This window comes from Cucurbita pepo, chromosome 20 (assembly GCF_057944985.1).
Source record: "Cucurbita pepo subsp. pepo isolate OVF chromosome 20, ASM5794498v1, whole genome shotgun sequence".
In the NCBI taxonomy this organism is placed as follows: Eukaryota; Viridiplantae; Streptophyta; class Magnoliopsida; order Cucurbitales; family Cucurbitaceae; genus Cucurbita; species Cucurbita pepo.
This window is the reverse complement of record NC_141817.1, coordinates 1147521-1167866: the sequence shown is the minus strand read 5'-3', so window position 1 is coordinate 1167866 and position 20346 is coordinate 1147521. Positions and strand designations below refer to the sequence as shown.

At 35.7% G+C, this 20346-nt stretch overlaps 3 protein-coding genes and 1 long non-coding RNA gene across 7 annotated transcripts; 3 read left to right on the top strand and 1 right to left on the bottom strand.

The window, feature by feature from the left end:
* The first annotated feature begins 288 nt into the window (after positions 1–288).
* Positions 289–2015, top strand: LOC147786355 (uncharacterized). Its single transcript, XR_015414724.1, has 2 exons — positions 289–729; positions 1430–2015. It is a non-coding gene; the product is annotated as an uncharacterized LOC147786355 (long non-coding RNA).
* Positions 1376–5302, bottom strand: ALDH12A1 (aldehyde dehydrogenase 12A1). The gene is made up of 15 exons (XM_023663370.2): positions 4977–5302; positions 4473–4552; positions 4279–4382; positions 4060–4127; positions 3931–3988; positions 3747–3860; positions 3372–3455; positions 3188–3292; positions 2868–3113; positions 2701–2790; positions 2519–2608; positions 2238–2447; positions 2026–2136; positions 1851–1930; positions 1376–1775 (listed from the first exon to the last, which is right to left on the bottom strand). Exons 1-15 carry the CDS (start codon positions 5060–5062, stop codon positions 1637–1639), a joined length of 1665 nt encoding a protein of 554 aa, XP_023519138.2. The 5' UTR covers positions 5063–5302; the 3' UTR covers positions 1376–1636.
* A 4684-nt stretch (positions 5303–9986) lies between these two features.
* LOC111783417 (WRKY transcription factor 72A-like) lies at positions 9987–13293 on the top strand. Of its 2 annotated transcripts, XM_023664340.2 has the most exons (4): positions 9987–10267; positions 10390–10482; positions 10932–11492; positions 12075–13293. In XM_023664340.2, exons 1-4 carry the CDS (start codon positions 10151–10153, stop codon positions 13104–13106), a joined length of 1803 nt encoding a protein of 600 aa, XP_023520108.2. In that variant the 5' UTR covers positions 9987–10150; the 3' UTR covers positions 13107–13293. The 2 variants fall into 2 exon arrangements, with proteins under 2 accessions (XP_023520108.2, XP_023520109.2); XM_023664341.2 differs by lacking the exon at positions 10390–10482.
* Positions 13294–14825: 1532 nt separating this feature from the next.
* Positions 14826–19297, top strand: IQD31 (IQ-domain 31). 3 transcript variants are annotated; one of them, XM_023663737.2, is made up of 8 exons: positions 14826–14973; positions 15183–15226; positions 16033–16133; positions 16464–16760; positions 17060–17263; positions 17431–17511; positions 17632–18739; positions 18901–19297. In XM_023663737.2, the coding sequence occupies exons 3-8, from the start codon at positions 16050–16052 to the stop codon at positions 18930–18932; spliced, it is 1806 nt and encodes a 601-aa protein (XP_023519505.2). In that variant the 5' UTR covers positions 14826–14973; positions 15183–15226; positions 16033–16049; the 3' UTR covers positions 18933–19297. The 3 variants fall into 3 exon arrangements, with proteins under 3 accessions (XP_023519505.2, XP_023519504.2, XP_023519506.2); XM_023663736.2 differs by having other exon boundaries at positions 14827–14973; positions 15183–15230; XM_023663738.2 differs by lacking the exon at positions 15183–15226 and having other exon boundaries at positions 14860–14973.
* The last annotated feature ends 1049 nt before the right edge of the window (positions 19298–20346 follow it).

Here is a 20346-nt window from a genome sequence, read left to right as displayed (position 1 = left end):
ATGGTTTCCCTCTTTTTTATATTCCAAAACAAATAAAATATTATTCCAAAAAAAAAAAAATTAAGGAATAATATGGTTGTATGTTTAAATCCTTTATGACCCATCCATTTGGGCCTCTTTATTTTCGTCATTCATATCAAAATTAGTCGCATAGTGGTCGTGTTAGATGGGTAATGTTAGAAGCTACGAGCGAGAAAATAATTAAGTCATGTTACCGAATCGAACAAAGTGTAAACTTGAAAGTAACCCAAAAAGTAGAGCTTCTCCACTTGAAAGAATCTCCTTGAACATATAAGTTTGATAGGTTTAATTTTTCTCTCTTATACATCTAATAATGTAAAACGGTGAAGAACTAGTATGCAACCATTTAGATGCCTTGTTAGATTCCCTTCCCTTTAGCCCAAAAGTTAATTCCAAAGAGAAAAACAAGCCCAACCCTTTACCCAAATCACTACCCTGTTGTGCCCTAGCTGCCTCCTTTCCACACAGTTCTTCAATGGAGATGCCAATATTCAGCTGAAACTTTAGAGTTTGCAGTGGACGAAGAAGAGGGTCTCCACTATTGTACCAGTTTCTCAGTGCGATCCTTGGGCGACTGTGAACTAATGGACTTTTTTTCCCCTTTGGCTCCGCATGTCGATGAAGCTTCTCAACCCCATGTCATATTCTGCACTTTCTGAATGGGTGGACTTTGTTGCCAGAATCTGATCCTTCCCATCTCATCAAAAGGTAAATTTATTTTCTCATTGATGCTTCTTCTTCTGTCCTTCACCATAATTTTCTCTTCATGACATCATTTCAATGCATATTATATTATAATAGGTGTGGAAAAAAGATGGGTTTCTCTGCAATTTTCTCCACTCTCCCCCAAACAGTTCCTTAACTTTAGGGCTCTAATCCATATCCTCTTGTTTTCTTGTTTATTCCACTGAAAAAGAAATCTGGATTCCATGAGGTTTTGGCAATCTCTTTATGGGTTCTGCATCACTCTGAGGAGAGATTTCTGCTGTTGATTATGTTTAGTGTTTAGTGTTTTGAAACCCCATTAAGAGTTCTTCATTTGTGATTACATTTTGTTTGGATGATGCTGTGTTCTATTCCCATGTTCTGGGTTGGTTCATACTTTAGTACCCTTTATCACATTTCATATTAAGTTTCCTTTTAGGATAGAAACATTCCTCCTTTTGAAGGAAAAGGTAGATTTATGCCATTGTCTGAAAGATAATGCTGCAAATTAACATTGATTTTGTTTCCCAAGTGTTTGAAACAAGCTGAGAAGGCTATCTCTGCTTTATTTTATTCCTTCGCTTTTCTATAAACAAGATTCTGTTCCATAGCAAAATTATGCTTTTTCTTGGCTCCAAAAACAACAATGTAGAAGACAACATGTTTGTATTGTATAATCATGGCCTTTTTTCTTGTGGGACAGATCTTTAGATGGTGCAAATAACACTAGAAGAAATTTGAAGTACAATGGTTCATGTTCGGCTATGAATCCGATCGACCCATGCTAAATTCAACACCATAATTTATGAACCTTTTATTTGTCTGCAACTAGAAAATGGTCATAGATTATGGTTGTTAGCCTAGCCTAAGCGAGCAGGTAAACAACATCGACCTCGACTCTGATAACATATCAAGAAGATGGTGGAGTTGTCCAATTCAAGGGCAAGGGGCCAATATCATATATGATCTCTCTATGGCAAGACCATACGAGTTTGATGGCTTCTGGAGTTCCAATACCAGCACCTCTAGGGTCACCTGCTGGTCCAAACCTATACCAAACAACATTCTTAGCCACCATAATCGACTTCATGTTGAGAAGGAGAAACGAGCTTATTAGACTTTACCAATGGTTCTGCGGAGCTCCTGTTGTTCTAGCTCGTAAACCCGCATACGTTGTCCCGTTTACAGTATTTCCAATAACTTCCTGCAATGTCCAAAGTTACTATAATCGATCAAGCATTGTTGGTTTGGGAAACACTTTGTTAATAGGAATTCTTAGAACTGAATCATCGAACTCACCTGTAGAAAAAGAGGGTCATTTGAAACAACCGCTGCTGTTAGATGAGCATGCATCCGCTGAAGAGCATCCAACACAACTGACAGTTGATCGCTCTTATATTCGGTAATAATCTACAAACACCAGCAACAAACTGATATTAAGAAGTGCTTAACATAATTATGAACTGGGTAGACACCAGCTACAAAAATTTCCCTTTTTGTTTCATATTTACCTGAAATGGTCCAAAAATTTCCTTAGTAACAAGCTCATAATTCTCATCTTTCATCATTTCTTCGAGTGGAAGATACACTGCAGTGGGTTTCATAGCGCCATAAATGGATGGAATGGAATGGTTTTTGAGAGGTTCACCTCCAAAGAGTAGCTTTGCTCCTGGTATCTTGAGCAATTTGTTCATGTGATCTAGCATCATTTCATTTGTTAACTGCAACACCCAAGATTTATTTTTTAGTATTGTGGGGTATCACGAATGATCACAGTGATTAGTAGCCATACCGTAAGAACAGGGCCAATCGTTAGATCAGTCAAGTTTCTTCTCTCTGCAAGATCCTTTATCTTCGAAATGAGTGAAGTTTTCGACCAGTTCTATGCAATGGCGACAAAATGATATCATCAGAAAAGATAAGGACAAGAGTTATCAATCCCAAGAAGATAGCAATGACAATAAAAGATCAAACCTCATGCATGAACAGTATGGACTGTGCCGAGCACTTCTGGCCGCTGCAAGCATATGCATCTTGATCACAGACCCATGCAACATAGTCTTCCTGCAATTCAGTAACCATAAGAACTAAGAAACAAAGCTCACATCTTCAACGATATGGCACGCAACAGAGCTAATAACCTCTCGAACATCTGGTCCTAAGACTTTCCAATCAAAACCTGCATCTTCCAGTTTAATACGACCCTTTAAGTCGACAGCCAACTTCTCTGCCACTCTTGAGCTACCAGTGAAAAGAGTCATGGATGGATTTCCCTCGATCAATAACTTGTTCATCGTCTTCCCATCGCAATTTATAAAATCTAAATCTTCAAGAGGAAGACCACAATGGTGTAGTAATCGAATCATTTGCTCCATAACTATGCTAACCTACAAAACATTAAGATATCAACTATGAGTATACATTCCACACTTGCTCCATCACTATGTTACTGTGTTCTTACCTTGCTATCAACTTTTAGAACAGGTTTGTTGCCCATGTAAAGTGCACCCATCACCTGAAGTAAAGGAATTTCCAAGGGGAAGTTGAAAGGAGTGATAATTGCTACCTGCAAATGATTACAAACTATTAAGCTGGATTCAAAACAGATTTTATTTTAGGAGATATCTAAACTGAATATGTCTTACAGGACCATAAGGCCAACGGTAACCATGACTTTGTTGTCCAAGATGATCTCCAGGTACTGCAAAGGACCTTGCTAGGAAGCGAACCTGTAAGTAAACGAATCAATAACAACTAGTCAACAAACTCTACACGAGAATGACTCGTTACGAAACGTTCTATACAACAAAACTCCATTTGAAAGTGGCATAGAGTCACTCAGACCATAGTCTTATATTTTTTAGAAGGATTTTTTCTATAAAGCTCACTCGAAGATTCAAACACCTGACCTCTGAAAATAGGCCTCAGCAAACATGGTCATCCCCTTGGGGGCTGACCTTAAAAGAGTATTACAACAAAGCAAAACAAAGAAAACTCATTGGCCAATGATTAGACCTTACCTGATCACCAGAGAAGTTCCTTAAAAATTTAACAGTAACATTGACTTCAGCCCAAGCTTGCTGATAACTTTTTGGAGAAACTCTTTGAATTAACCTTGCAAAGAAGTCAGTCACCTGCAAATCATGTTTTGTTTAAGCTACTGTAAATAAGAAAACAGTGACAAAGGAAGAGAGAAACAATCACCTTTGGTGTCGAAAGCATGTCGGCAGCCTTGGACGATACATCTCCATACAAAAGATATCTGCAAATTTGAAGGAACAATGAAAAACAAATCGAAAACAAACTAAAGCAAATGATCTATCAGAACCTCACCTCTCAGGTGATTTGAAAGGATTATGCAAGCCATGCTTGGGGCATTTGGTTAGGCTCTTCACAAATGGCTGCAATATCAATCCATCAAGTTAAAACTAAGCAGATCTTTTAAGAAATGAGTGCTGGTTAGTGGGCAGGACATGAAGGATGAGTTGTTTTAAGCATAAGAACCAACCAAGATGTGCATCAGGTTAGCTGACTGAACCAACCAAAATGTACCTGAATTTCTGTTTCATTAACTTCAGCAATTTTAATAAATGGTTCTCCATTTAAAGGATCTACAATAGTATTCCAACCGGAAGATCCAATCCATTTACCCTGCACTAAAAAATAAGCACATGTTGTGTCAACATTCCTGTTCTTCTGTAATGAAGAAGTTTAAGAAGAACTGAGGATCAAAGATCTTTACTCACCTAAGTTATGAACTTCTCCTGGCTTAGAACCTGATATTTGCTCCACTTCCACCGAAGAGAAAGGGATAGAATGAACATTTCTGCTTTCAGAGAAGAAATGGTTACATTACAACATGAAAAGAACATAGGATCCCAAAAAAGATGAAATGATCATAAGAACAGAGTAGGGGATTCAGGAAACACTTCCGGATAACACCCCTTTTTGACAGATTTGATTCGGATTTGGATCGAAACGATTCATCAGTTCAAGGATGAACAAAAGAAAGGTGCAACCAAATCGATTGTAACTCACAGTAATTTCACTATCTAAATCAAATTCTGAAGCTAAAGTTTCCCAATCCAATACAGTCCAAACAACCCCTTTATTATCTATCAACAAAAACATGCATATGGGAATCTAGAACAACCAGATCCCACTACCATCAGCAGTCGAGTTTTCGAGAAAACAGATGTGGGTTTCACAAATTGCACATTTCTGCATCGAAAACTAGAGATGAATCTCACCTGCAAAAGCTAAAGCCGGTGGAGGTGCGAAGAAATGGTGCCTGAACAATCCGCCGGAACAGTAACCGAGATAGAACCGGCGCCATAACCCAGGTGGGAGACTGGTAGATACGACGCAAAAACGAAGCCAAAACGGAATTAGGAACGGACGGGACGAAGCCCACAAGAAAGAAGGTTGTTTACGTTAAGTCACTGTGAGAGAGAGAGAGCGATGGAAGGCAACCCACTCGCTGATTCACTGATTTAAGAGCTTAGCTGCAATTCCTTTTCAGCTCTTCAATGGGAATTAAACAACAAATTTCAGATTTCTTTTTATTTTTCTAATTTTGTTCTAAAAGGGATTTGATTAAGAACATTGATCCAATCCCTATTCTTCTCTTCCTACAAATTCGTGTCTGACTGTTTGAAATTATCTTAAATCCTATTTTTAGACATTCAAGCAAATCACATACTCATCCGATTTAACACGTGGATTTTTTATTATTTATTTATAAATTTAACTAAATTACAAATTTACTTAAAAAGCATAGCTTAATGATAATAATTATACGTTATAAAGTTATATATGGTAAGTAACATATAAAGGAAATGATTATATATACAGTAAATCGTTATGTCTAGTAAAATTATATATAATAAAAATTGAATATATATACCTTTTCAGCCGTGATTTAAATAGGTACTTTTTATTTTATGTATACTAGAAGTCATTAATATAAACCTTTTGTACCAGAAGAATTTGATTCCCCATCACCTCTCCTTTGAACATATTAAATAATAATATTAAATTGTTAAAGGTTTTTTATTGGACCTCCACGAATTTGGGCCAATAGTGAATGGGCTAGATGTGAGATGACATTGTAATGGGCTGGGCCGTGATGAAATAGTTTCAAATTAAAAATAAAAATAAAAATAATATAAGAGAGAATGAAATGCCAATAAAAAATCATATAATTTATTTATCTACGTGTCAAAATAAAAGGATAAAACGGACATGTTTTCTATTTATTTATTACCAAAAATGAATATTTAATTGGTATAAATGGTCAATAACAAAAATATTATATATTTAAAAAAAAAAACACACATTATTTATTTTTCTTTTATTTCATTTTCTTTTCAGGTTGATTAAAAAATAAGATTATAAAATTTAACAACTTGGCTGCGTTTATGACTTTTTTTTTTCTTTTTTCTTTTTTCTTTTTAAAATATATATTTTTTCTATCTATAAAGCTCTTTCTTAACCTCATCCCAAATTAAAAAAATGTTTTATGGTAATAATTTTAAGAGGTTTAGTTGAAAATACGATTAATAATAATAATAATAATAATATAAATTTTAAAAAAAGTCGACAAACCTGAACTATTCTTCGAGTTGATTGAAACAAACCTGTTTTAATGATTTGTATTTACTTTCTCGTTTACGAAATCTGCGTGACACACGCGTGTTTAATTATTATTTTCACGCAATTAAAAAAAAACAAATTGCTAGTTATCTAAATAGATTCCAAGACCCATTCTCAAGGGGTAGGGTTCCAGCAGTACTTATAAGAAAATTAATTTTATTGGGGTTTTATTTTAATTTTCTTTTCCAACTATTTGGGTATTAAAATACAAGTGTTTGTGTTTTGTCAATGATTCAAGTGGCTTAAACCCCCTCCAAGGGGTCAGGTCAGCATTGAGACAAACAACGACCAATGGGCGTCTAATAAATACCAAGTTGATGAAGTTTGAATTTTTTTTCAATATTATTATTATTATTTTCTTATTTTGTTATTATTTTATTTGCATTGCCATACCCGTCCGATTTGTCATTAATTTTATTAATCCGTTCTATGACGTGGGCGTGTGATGATACGAATCTAAAAATACATAAAACTTGTCTTTGGTTACCTCTCTGACTTCTTAATCAATAGCTATTTTAGTTGAACTATATTCATGTTGACTAGTAATTTTAGTTTAACATTTTAAGATATAAATAAAACATTTATTATAAGGGTCTAAAATCTTTTAAAATCGTGAGGTTGACGACAATACATAATGAGCTAAAGTTGACAGTATTTACTAGCCGTAGGTAGTAGGTTTTAGTTATTATAAATGGTATAAGAACTAGACATCTAAGAAAGTGGATTGTGAAGTCCTAGGTAGTTGGCCTCCAAGAATTATAAAATTTAGTAACTAAAATATATATTTTAAAATTTTATTAACCAATTTATAAAATTTTTTAAAGCGTTAGTATAATGATCTAAATCAAAGGACAAAAATGCCACATATTAAATATAAATTCCTTCATTAAAATTTGTATAATTAAATAAAATGAATATATATAGTTAAATAATTACTTAAATCAAAGTCAAGATGATGAAAATGTAAGTGTCAACTTTAATTAAGATGGTTTAATTTAAAGATGAATTTGATTAGCTCAAATTAATCCCGGCAGCCCAAAAGATATTTACTAATTTAATTATCACTACCATATGTTATAAAATAAAATAAAATAAATTAAAACGAAGTCATCCATTTCCATTATTTAAAATAAATGAAAGAAAATCTAATGTAATGACAACTGGCCATTAATTAATTATTAATTTAAACAGCGATTAAGAAAATCTTCGATGAAGAACCGTATTTAATTAAGATTATGAAAGTGTACGATTTCAACTTTAATTTTTCATAATTATGTAAATGCAACGACTTTCAAACATAGTTGATTGATTCATTAATATTAAAATAATTTATATGATATAATATAAAGTTCGTAGTTTGCATGACTGATTAGCAATAAAATAATGAAAGATATTGACGAGTTATTATTTTAATGAATTTGTATAGATCATTTTTTTAATTAAACTAAGCAATTTGGTAAACTAAGAGATTAAATATATGATGTTTGCATTAACATCATTGATATTAAACTATATACTATTACATTGACATGAGTAGGATGCCGTGTGAAATCTCACTTCTATCCCTCTATCTCATCCATATTTAAAAAAATTAAATTAACGACCTTATGGTAAACATACAATTTATATAAAAATATAAGGGAGTTCCATAAATTTATTTTTCATTTGGGTTGTGGAACCATTCAATTGGATTTAACAATTATTTCATCCAAAATTTAGAACACGACTCTCCACAATAGTATGATATTATTTACAGCTTCCCTAAAAGGCACATACCAATAGAGATAATATTATTTCATTATAAACCGATGATCATTCTCTAAATTAACCAATGTGGGACTTTTATCATCCAACAAAGACGAATTAAATTAATTTGATTGGATTTAAACCATGGTTAGTGGAACCAACCAATCGTTGACAAATTTAATTTAAAAATATGAAAATTTTTGGAGAGCGTCGTGTTTATTATTTTAAAATTGATTTATTTGAAAATTTGGGAAATATTTTTATAAATTTATGTTTATTTCCCCCAAAAGTCTATCTTAGTGTATGAATTTGACCTAAATCATTGAACTTTGACAGCCGACTTCAAATTTCTATATCATTTTCTTCCATTCAAATAAATTCACGAAAATTCAAAAAATAATTATGCGCCATTAGGTATATTTTGTCGGGGTTGAAAAATATGCTCGAGTTTTTTCAATAATTAAAATAAAGAAAATAAAATTTTTTTATCATAATTTTTAAGAATTAAAATATAATTCTTTTTATTATTTTTGCTTCAATTGTAATAAGAAAAAGTAAACGCTAAGAAGTTGATTTTAAAGTCAAAAGCTCAAACTTTAAGCAAAAATAATGTTATTAATGTGTTGACTTTAAATATATATATATATATATATATATTATAAAATTATTTTTTATTTCCTTGAGATTTTTGCATGGAGGCTCTCTATAAGTGAGTAGTGGGTACGCGTATACGATTGTACGTTGAATTTTCAAGTACAAACTTTAATTACGAAGAAAATATCATTTAAATATATAATAATATTTTACGAAATTAATATCAAGAGAAACATTTAGAACAGCACCATTTAAACGACGGCGTTTAAATTTCTAAATATTCGGTCTTTTCGAATATTCTGCGTATTTCTTTTTTATTCTTTCCATACCTAGAGAAAAAAAAAAGCCAAAAAAAGAAAAAAAGAGAGAGGCGGTTAAATATTCTTTTCCTACGACAATGACTGAAATTGGAAAATTTTATATTTGGGTATTTATTTCTTAATTATTTTAATTATTTGTATTAATTTCAAGACTTTTAAAAATAGTCATTTTCATTTAAATACCATTATTTTATAATTAATTATTGAGTATATAAATGACTTAAATAATTGAAATAATTTTGTGTTAAATGGGTCGAATTTTATTTTAGTTATTAAAATATGTATTTTTTTAAATTGCCACGTGGAGGGTACCCCACAAGTTGGTGTATAATACAGACAAAGAACGGATATATCTCACCTTTCATGTGTCATTATTATTATTTATTGATTTTTTTTTTAAATAAAAGTCAAATGAAATGACCAATCAGGAGGCTTCTAATTAAATCCATACTAAAAATTTGACCTTACCGTTAATAAATTTGTAAACGTGAGAGAAAAAATTAGATAGACGACGGTAGCACGCCGGTGGCTAATCTAAGATTTTGACCTTAAATCAAAATCTCGAAGTTTAAATTTTTATGTATACTACAAAACATGGCTAATCCATTGAACCCACGTCGTTGAACTAAAAAAAAATCTCACTGAACCCATCGTGGAAGTTTAATGAGTAAATTGATAAGATTGAAAGGGTATATTGGTTCGAGTTTTTTGTTGGGTCGTGTTTACTTATGGGATAAGGAAAGGGAGAAAGAAAAAGTAATAAGAGAGACTTGTTGTTGGGTACATTTTATCCAAAGAGTTGACCTTTGAATTCCATTGAGGTAGTTTAGGTTTGATTAATATTTAATACGGAATTAAAATAAAGTCTTTATCTACGTCCGATATTTTGAAATAAATAAAAAAGCCAAGTTGGTGGGTTTAAAGGAGAAAGGGGTGCGTTGAAATTTGAGACTCGAAATCAGAGGTTCGTGATCGACAAATGCCATGGCTTAGTCAAACACAGCCACCTCTCTTCTCCTCTCTTTAATTTCCCTTTATATATATCTTCTCTACAACTCTCATAACCTTCATTCAAATAGAACCCCCTTTGAAGAAAACTAGGTTCTTTCATGGAGGCTGCTGCTCCTGCTTTTGGCCGTCCAAGGCCTGTCGTCAAGCCCGAGAAGCCTGCCGGAGATAGCGACGACGATCGGAAATCTCCCTCTAACCAACCTCTCCTTATCAAGGTATGTCAATTTCAAGTTTTCAACTTTGGAAACGATACATACATGTTTGATCATAGATCTAAAAATTTTGGTTTTTTGAGTTTGAACTTGAATTAATTAATTAATTAATTTGAACTTATCAGAAAGAGAATCAAGGAAAAGAAGAGCATGAAAGTGAAGATAAAACGAGCCACTCATCCAATCAAAAGGATGATTTAAGCTGCACCAAGATTCAGGTTAGCTTGAAATTATGTTTTTCTTATAATTATTATCCAAAAAGAAAGTAATAATTATAAATAAAATTTTATTTAATTTTTCAATTTTCAATAAAGTAAAATTTTGTTTACTATACAGTAAATTCATCATTTCAGAATAGTTAATATTCATAATTTATTATTATTATTATTATTAAAATAAAATAAAACAAAGAAATTTGAAGTTTTTTGTTATGGGGATCTGCCCATTTAATTAACCACGTGGTATGAGATTCCATTCTTCCTATTTACTACATTAATATTAATATTAAAATTATCGTCAATTACAAAACCCTTCGCGAGTCAACAAATTTACCGTACGGTAATAAAGTATAAATTTAGTAATTTTACATAGACACTAGGGACTAAATGGTAATTTCACGAAAAATTTGGTAAATAAATAAAAATGTGGATTTTATGTGTTTGAACAGGAAGAACAATTGGAATCCGCGCGAACAGAGATGGGGGAAGTGAGAGAAGAAAATCAGAGACTAAAGATGAGTTTAGGTCAAATCATGAAGGATTACGAAGCCCTAAAAATGCAATTCCTGGGGATTGTCGGACGGGAAGCGAAGAAATTACCAGAACACGACAAGGAACAACGACAGCGTCCCCACGATGATCAAACAGAGGAAACTGAACTGGTTTCATTGACGCTTGGGAGATATCCAATGGCGGAGAAGAAGAAGGCGGCCGAGGAGAAGAATATCAATGGAGGCGACAAGGAAGAAGCTGTCAAAGAGGCTTTATCTCTTGGTCTGAATTGCAAATTCGAGCAGGAATCAACGCCGGCGACTGTTAAAGAAGCTAATTCCCCAAATCGGAGTTTAACTAATAGCATTGATCATGAGACGAAGGAGGATGCTGGCGAGACAAATTGGCCGCCGAGTAAAGGATTGAAGACAATGCGAAGCGTCGACGATGATTCTCTCCCGACGAATCCGCCCAAGCGCGCTCGGGTCTGCGTTAGAGCCCGATGCGAAACCACCACGGTTAGTCATAATTTGGTTAAAGTATTAGTTATGTTGGATGATGAAAGTCCCACATCAGCTATTTTAAGGAATGATCATGAGTTTATAAACAAAAAATACTCTCTCTCGGGCCTTTTGGGGAAACTCAAGAATTTATGCTTAAAGTAGACAATATCATGCCATTGTGGAGAGTCGTGTTCGTCTAACATGGTCTCAGAGCCATGCCCTAAACTTAGTCGTGCCAATAGATTGGTAAATTCTCAAATGTCGAACAAATTACTCCAAGAAGAAAAGGGAGTCAAGCCTCCTCGAAGGCACGAAGGCAGTCAAAACATGACTAAGACTCCAAAGGAGTCGAGCCTCGATTAGGGGGAGACGTGCTTTGTTCGAGGGGAGGTGTTGGATAATGAAAGTCCACATCAGCTAATTTAGGGAATGATATAATTTAGAGAATGATCATGTTTTTATAAACAAAACAAAGAATACTCTCTCCATTGGAATGAGGGTTTTGGGGAAGCCAGTCGTATTCGTCTAACCAATTATATTTAAAATTGACAATATCATATCATTGTGAAAGATCTTAAGATTGTGATCGTTTTGCAGATGAACGACGGGTGCCAATGGCGGAAATACGGGCAAAAAATAGCGAAAGGAAACCCCTGTCCACGAGCATACTACCGCTGCACAGGCTCACCGACATGTCCTGTTAGAAAACAGGTCCAGAGATGCGCCGATGACATGTCGATTTTAATAACTACCTATGAAGGTAACCATAACCACCCATTACCAGCCTCTGCCACCGCTATGGCTTCCACCACCTCCGCCGCTGCTTCCATGCTCCTCTCTGGCTCCTCCACCTCCTCTGCTCCAAACACGACGGCGGCGGCCTCCTCCTCCTCCTCCTCATCTAACCACGCCCTAAGCTTTTACTCAAATTCAAAACAGAACTTTTACATACCCAATAACTCCTCGATCATCTCATCCACTTCCCCAACTCACCCAACAATCACTTTGGATCTCACTTCAAATCCTTCTTCGACCTCAAATCCCTCGACCCATTTTGGTAAATTCCCATCCAGTTTCCCCAATTCTCGCTACCCTTTTACCAGTCAACTCGATTTCGGATCTTCCAGAAACAATGTCTTGTCGTGGAATAACGGCGTTCTTAGTTACAACAGAAATAACCACCCCACTACTACACCCACTAATAATATCTATCAAAATTACATCCAACACCAACGAAACACAGCCATGTCACTGCCACATCAGCAACCGCCATTACCCGACACAATCGCCGCCGCCACTAAGGCCATCACAGCCGACCCCAGCTTCCAATCTGCTCTCGCCGCCGCTCTTACATCCATCATCGGCTCTGGGGGCACCAGCGCCGGTACCGTAAAGTCATCGGCAAGAGGCGAACAACCATTGTTTCAGTTGACATCGACAGCGACAACCACGACGAATAAAGGGAATGGATGTGGGACGAGCTTCTTGAGCAATATTACGACAGCAGCGACACCAAGTAATTCTCCGCCGACGGGAAATATGGCATTTGTTCCGGCGAGTTCATTGCCGTTTTCGAATCCAAAGAGCGCATCGGCATCTCCCGGTGATCATATTGATCTTACCAATTAATTTGATTAATTGGGTCGTCTTTGCTCGATTTTAGGGTATATTTATATAAATTATTTTGGGTAATGCAAAAGTGTAAATTAATAAACGTGGTTAGTGGGGGATTAGCCATAGCATTTGTGAAATTTATTGATAGCTTGTTAAAGATTCGAATTCAGAAAGTCTCTGTAAATGTAAATTCATCCTCATAAATCATAATTTTTTTTTTAAAATTATCGAAGAGAATTTATTAATTAATTTATTTTCATTCATGTTTTCTGAATCTTTAACTGAACGACAACTGAACTTAATTTGTTGATAAAATTATGGTCGTTTTGATTGAGAAGCATGAGAAATATTATTATTATTTAAAAAAATAAACGAGCGCGTGAGGATCACGTGAGGAGATTATGGGCCCAGTTGGGCCTTGCGGAAGTTGGCCCAATAGTAGTGGTGGATAAGATAGAGGCGCTTACGTTGGCCGACACAAGCTGACAATCCACGTTCTGCTCCTGCACTCCACTCCTTAACGGTTCCTTTATTATTTAAATTTTTTTATTATTATTTTTTTTTGTTTTTTCAACCAAAAGAATGTTAAACTTATACTTCAAATTTATTTTATAGTTAGAGTAATTAATTAATTCATCATTCTTTTTTTTTAATTACATAATTTATAATTGATATACCGTTTTAACGGTTCCATTTTTTGCCCGTGGCTAAATATAACAACCGAACCAATAAAAACTATAATTTGATATGTTTTTTTCTCGACTTTTTTCGATTTTGATGTACACTCGTATCGATCGTAAATATAATTGATTAGGTGTTCATTTACATCGACTAATTGGAAACATAAAAACTTTAATTTCACTAATCTTCAGTGGTCTCAAACATTCTTTTAATAGTTATGCCTTTTGAACAATGATTATTTCAAATGATATAAAGTGAATACTTTGTGGGTCTTTATTGCTTTTAATTATAGAATATCTCACCAACCAAGACAGCTAAGTTTTGTTACCCAATTAGGTTTTTTTTCGTTTTTGCTGTCTTCCAATCTTACACTTACCGATTTTGCCCCACGAGTAGATGATATCTACATTTATTTTTTTTTTAAAATAAAGAAAATTAAAATTTAGATTGAACAGTAAAAGAAATAGAGTTCGCAGTTCAACTATATTTAATATTTATAATAAATATATATATATAATTTTAATAAAAGAAATATTGAATTATATTAGATAAATGAAAAATGGTACTTTTGTAGGTGAATGTGAGGGTCCACATAAACTAATATTTTAAATCTTTAAAACTAAATGTAAATGAAAAAGGAAAACTGAGCATTACTCGAATGACCGTACGAGCTCCTTTCAAGCGTGACCCGCATACAAAGTCTCTTCAGCTTCCACGTGCACAACCCGACATCCTCCCGCCATTCTCACGCGCGTCGTGGGTACGATGTCTGTGACCCTTACTACCGTCACCTACTCTCTGTCCTTCAGACGCACTTCTCTCGCGCGTTAACTTCAAACCACCGCGCCATGGACTAAAAACGTAATTTCACAACACTTGGTTCCGAAGTAACTGCACCTAGGGACCCACTCACCACACCCTCCCTTTTTTAAGAAACCCCAACTGTTCTTCTATTTCTCCACCGTCCGATCAAAACCTCTCTCGAAGTGTTCCAATCCAACTGTCCACAATTAGGATCCCATCGTATTATGCTGTACAAGACCGCACTGTAGCGCTTTTGTTATTTGTTTTTTCAGGGCTGGGTAAAATTATTCATTCTTTTCGAACTCACCAATGCCAGTGTGAGAGCAGAGTGAAGAAGCTAATCCAGAGCGGCTAAAGTAAAGTGATCGAGATTTCAAGTTCGTGTTTTCCCTTGTTGGTAAGCTATTTCTCATTCTCGCGCTTCCTTTCATTTCTTGTTCATCCATTTTATATATTATATGTTTTTGAACTGTATTCATTTTGTTTACTTTCTTAGCTACTGTGTAGATCTCTCTCTGTTTTTCCAGCTGCTTCTTACAGTAGTCTGCAGGCTTGATTTGCAGGCTAAGATGATCTTGTTTTTCTGAGGTTTTTTCTTCTTTTCAGGAATGGTAGAATATAGGGTTTTTTGAAGTGGGCACATTGGTGAGGTGGGTAAGTTTCAGATCTGATATCGTGGGCGTGGAACTCCGTTTGCCTTTTGGGTTGTGTTTGATTTACTGAAACTGCTGATTTTGTTTGTAGGGTTTCTTTGATTCTTGGGTTTTGTTTATTTTCTACATGGGATTTCTTTGAATGTTTGCCCTTTTGGTTTTGTTTCTCCGTTTGTCATGATCTTTGTGAATTGAGTTTTGTTTGATATGCTCATTTCTGATTGTGATTTGTGGAGTTTTGTTTTTTTTTTGTTCTTTTGGTCTTTTCCCGACAACTCGTTTTGTTTGTGTCCTGTGATGGGTGCTTGGAGTGTTTGGACCCTCTGAGACTTTGGATTTGGGTGCTTTGATCTGTGATATTTCTTTCTGGTCCAGTGAAGTAAAGTGACATTATTGACTAGAATGCTGCTTTAAATTTGGTAGCTCATGGAAGGGGTAATGTTAGTTTAAGGGATGATCTAGTAGAATATCTCCTGCATATCAACAGTAGTACCTACTGTTGGATGATGAAAGTCCCACGTCGTCTAATTTAGGGAATGATCATGGGTCTATAAACAAAGAATACTCTCTCCATTGGTCTGAGGCATTTTGGGGAAGCCCAAAGCAAAGCCATGAGAGCTTATGCTCAAAGTGGACAATATCATAACATTGTGGAGAGTCGTGTTCGTCTAACACCTACCAATTATGTTTAGTGGGTAATTGCAATTTTCATATTCAAATGAAACGACTTGAAGTTTTTGAAGTTTCAGATTTTCTAATGAGGACTCTATATTGCTATGTTAACTAAGATTCTATGTTTGCAGAGCTTAACCTTTCAGCAATGGGGAAGTCGCCGGGAAAATGGATTAAGACCATATTGTTTGGGAAGAAATCTTCCAAATCCAATCTTTCCAAGGGCAGAGAGGTGATTTTGATTTCATTATTGTACAAATGTTTCCCAGTATAACTTAGGCTTCGAACCGCCAATTTTTTTAACTTTCCTTGATATTCACTTGAGTTAAGGATCAATCTGGTTGTATTTGTTGTGAGCCTATATCTCAATTGTAAAGTATTCGTTTAATCTCTTCCTCATTTCATTAAACGAGTTTTAGCTACATGCTTACTTGAAGCAAACGAGTCGAATTTTCACTGTTTAGCTATGTACTTTCAGTTTTAAGGCTGCAGATTGAACCTCTCATTGTTGATGATATCTTTGGAAATTAGGTTATAATATCTCTCTCTTGATACTGTGTAGAGAAATGGAAACGGGAAAGAAGTATTGGTTTCTACCAAGGCATCAGAGACGACTTCTGTTATCAGTCATCCTGTAGCTTCACATCCAACCCCAAATGCCATTGATGCAAATGAAGGCGTGTTAAAAATTACCGACAATGAGGCCGCTAATGTGTCGCATGAAAGATCAATATCAATCCCAGGAAATCAAGATGCCGAAATTCAAGGATCTGCCTGCCAAGATGCACCATCTGATTCTGAGAGAATCCGTGAAGAGGAGGCTGCAACTAAGGCTCAAGCTGCTTTTCGCGGTTATTTGGTAAGTTAGGAGGTCGTTGAAAACTAAGGTTCAAGCTGCTCTTAGGTGTTATTTGGTAACTTCTTTTGTCAATACTATTTGCTCCATTTAGCCCACCTTTTCATTCTTCTCTCCCAATAATCTTTCGATGCTGGACTCGTGTCCCCTTCACAGTTGTGATTATTGGGACTTGAAATAATCTCTCTTTTTGACTGTCGCAAGAGACTTAATCTTGTATGTTGTCTCGCTTAGTATGTTAGCTCTATTTTCATCTGTTTGGAAGCATTGAGAAATTCTACTGACATAAATTTTGATTGAAGGCTCGCCGAGCATTTCGAGCCCTCAAAGGTATCATTAGGCTGCAGGCACTTATTCGTGGTCATTTGGTAAGGAGACAAGCTGTTGCTACTCTATGTTGTTTGCTCAGAATTGTCAAGTTTCAGGCTATTGCTCGGGGAAGAAGAGTAAGGCTTTCTGATGTAGGGTTTGAAGTGCAAAACAAATGTAGATTAGTGCAGCCACAGGTAATTCAGAAAAGCACACTCTTGTTGCTATCAACATTTCATTTTGTGTACAGTTCAACGAAATTATCTCGTATGGCTTCTGCAAATCACACTGTTGTTTAAATGTTGTGAGTGTCAGAATTGATACTCAGAAAAGTAGGTGACAGATTTTTTTTTTCCGACATCAGGATCAACCCTTAGTGGATCCTGCTGGAGTAAGTCTCTCTACACGAATGGCGAAACTTTCTGCAAATGCTTTCACTATGAAGGTAAGTTTACCATCACATCGTTTTCCCGACTCTTCATGTTCTACTTCTCTGTACCGAAATTGCCTCTTGTTTATGTTAATATATACTTCATATGATTTTATTTGTGATTTGTTCTTGTAGCTTGCTTCATCTACAACTGCAAAGCCTATGCAACTCTATTTTGATAATGGAGATGAAAATTCAGTCATGAAATGGTTAGAACGCTGGTCAAATTCTAGATTTTGGAAACCGATTCCTCACGTAAAAAAAGCTCCAGAGACGAAATCTCAAAGAAGGCTGAGCACTGGTCAAACTGGAGAGGCACATACTGTTAGATCAAAACGCACAAGGAGAGTTCCTACTGTAAACAACGACGGTGCTACTGTCCAATCATCTACTGAATTTGAGAAACCGAAACGTAATTTTAGGAAACCCTCGAGTCATTCAGCTGCAGAGCAGGTTCAGGAGAATCCTCAAATGGAGCTTGAAAAGGTCAAACGGGGTCTGAGAAAGGTCCATAACCCTGTCCTTGATAATCCTGCCGAAAAAGAAGTAGGTGATGAGAAGCACAAGGACAGTTTGGACAAGGCTTCTAATGGTCTAGGCCGTGACGTTTTGGCAAGAGGTACTAGTAATTCTTCTGAGAAGATGAAAAAGGAGGCAATCTCAACGATACCCGTCCAGCCTGACTTGGAAACAACTCCTGAGCCATTACCTGAGCCATTACCGATAAAATCGATACTTAATGTACCTAATGGTGTTCCAGTTGAAGATTCACAGCAGCCTTTGATTGAGAGTAGTGACAAAGATAAGAACATTGCTGGAGATGAGGCTGCTGAGGAGACTAAGCCTTTGGCAGAGAGCTACCATAAAGATGAACTCAATCCATTATCAAATGGAGAATTGAACCACAAGGACGATTATACTAACAACGAGAACCCGGAATCTGGCAGGAAAGCCTCGACTCCAGCCAAGCAAGAGCGAGTGGAGAATGGGTTGCAGCACAGCCCAACCGTACCTAGCTACATGGCAGCAACTGAATCTGCCAAGGCAAAACTGAGAGCACAAGGATCACCAAGATTTAGACAGGATAATGAAAGAAATAACCTCAACCGACGACATTCTTTACCGTCGCCAATGAATGCTAAAATTAGCTCACAGTCACCCCGAACACAAAGACTTGTTCATTCAGGTGGAAAAGGAGGAAATAAAAATGACAAGGCGCTTCTCGGATCAAGAGATGAAAATGGTAAGCATTCTGTTCAATATACATATTACTTTTACTCACAGCATGTCGCATCATGATCCTTCATAGCGAGTTTGTACCCAAATTTGGATACAACTTTTGTCATTCATGCTGAACAGATACTCATCATCATTAGAATCAATATCTTTCGATATTTTATGCAGGAAAGGTAATTCAAGCCGACTGGAGAAGGTAAAAAAAAAAAAAGGGTTTTCAGATGTCAACAGCTATAGAGGGGTAAATTTCATCCGAAGGCTTTTTTGATTCATACATTAGTGAAATGGCATCACCTATTCAGCGACTGGGTCCATCTTCTTCTCAAGGGAGGGGGCTGCTGATGCCAATATATGGTGTTGTCTGATTGTTCTGTCATCTTGGTTGTTTGAGTGCATGTACATCATAGGTTTTAAGTTCTTCCCTCCCCCCAAGTTTTTTGGTGCTGCAAAACACATTATTTAAGGGTACAATGTTGTAATACAGGTTGTTTATACTGTATCTGCTTGTGATTATCATGTTCAATGACACTCCTTAGTTATGTTGGTCTGATGGATATTATTAGTATGTGAATGTGCAAATGTTTATTGCCTTAAAATGTTTGCCATGGAAACTGCAAAATCACCAGCCACTTCCACACAACATCTAAGATTTTTCTTGAGCATCCTTTTTCTAGAATCAAAATTTGTGAGATCCCCGGTTGATTAGAAAGAGGAAGAGTGCCAGCGTTTCGCTTGCCTTAAAGGGGGTCGATTGTGATTTCACATCAGATGGAGAGGAAAAGAAAACACACGTGGAAACCTCTTCCTAATAGAGGCGTTTTAAAACCTTGAGGGGAAGTTTATAAGAGACAAAACATTCATGTGGAAACCTCTCCCTAATAGAGGCTCTTTAAAACCTTGAGGGGAAGCTTATAAGAAAAAACTCAGGACAATATTGTTACCCGGTGGGTCCATTAGACTCACTCAGGACAATACTGTTACTGGTGGGTCTAAACTCAGGACAATATTATTATCGGTGGGTCCATTAGACGCACTCACGACAATACTGTTACCGGTGGGTCCATTAGACGCACTGTTACCGGTGGGTCCATTAGATGCACTCAGGACAATACTGTTACCGGTGGGTCCATTAGACGCACTCAGGACAATACTATTACCGGTGGGTCCATATTGTTACTGGTGGATCCATTAGACGCACTCAGAACAATACTATTACCGGTGGGTCCACTGTTACCGGTGGGTCCATTAGACGCATTCAGGACAATACTATTATAGTTGGGTCCATGGTCCATTAAACGCTTTTTAAAACCTTGAAGGGAAGCTTATAGACGCGTTTGGAAGCTTATAAGAGAAAACTCAGGATAATATTGTTACGGGTGGGTTTAGACCATCTTTGTAAGATTCTTCCTCCATCCTAATTTGAGCTAATTTCAGGTTGAAATTATCATCAAATATAATATATTTTTAAGAGTATAAAGATTAAAATGGGATGTTGTTTAGATTTTTTATATTTTATAGATTAGTGAATCAATGACATAATATTGTTTTTTTTTAAAAAGAAAAAGAAAAAGATCATATATTCTTTTTTATTTTTAATTTTTAAAGAGAGAAATA

What these genes read in the sequence shown, in the direction of transcription:
- ALDH12A1 (XM_023663370.2), bottom strand. Translation starts at nt 5,062, where the DNA reads ATGGCGCCGGTTCTATCTCGGTTACTGTTCCGGCGGATTGTTCAGGCA. An exon ending in AGGAGAAGTTCATAACTTAG is followed by an intron (nt 4,383 to 4,472) that starts GTGAGTAAAGAT and finishes CTTATTTTTTAG; the next exon opens with TGCAGGGTAAATGGATTGGA. An exon ending in AAATTTTTGGACCATTTCAG is followed by an intron (nt 2,137 to 2,237) that starts GTAAATATGAAA and finishes TGGTGTTTGTAG; the next exon opens with ATTATTACCGAATATAAGAG.
- LOC111783417 (XM_023664340.2), top strand. Translation starts at nt 10,151, where the DNA reads ATGGAGGCTGCTGCTCCTGCTTTTGGCCGTCCAAGGCCTGTCGTCAAG. An exon ending in ACCAACCTCTCCTTATCAAG is followed by an intron (nt 10,268 to 10,389) that starts GTATGTCAATTT and finishes TGAACTTATCAG; the next exon opens with AAAGAGAATCAAGGAAAAGA. An exon ending in TAAGCTGCACCAAGATTCAG is followed by an intron (nt 10,483 to 10,931) that starts GTTAGCTTGAAA and finishes GTGTTTGAACAG; the next exon opens with GAAGAACAATTGGAATCCGC.
- IQD31 (XM_023663737.2), top strand. Translation starts at nt 16,050, where the DNA reads ATGGGGAAGTCGCCGGGAAAATGGATTAAGACCATATTGTTTGGGAAG. An exon ending in CTGCTTTTCGCGGTTATTTG is followed by an intron (nt 16,761 to 17,059) that starts GTAAGTTAGGAG and finishes TTTTGATTGAAG; the next exon opens with GCTCGCCGAGCATTTCGAGC. An exon ending in CGGATCAAGAGATGAAAATG is followed by an intron (nt 18,740 to 18,900) that starts GTAAGCATTCTG and finishes TATTTTATGCAG; the next exon opens with GAAAGGTAATTCAAGCCGAC.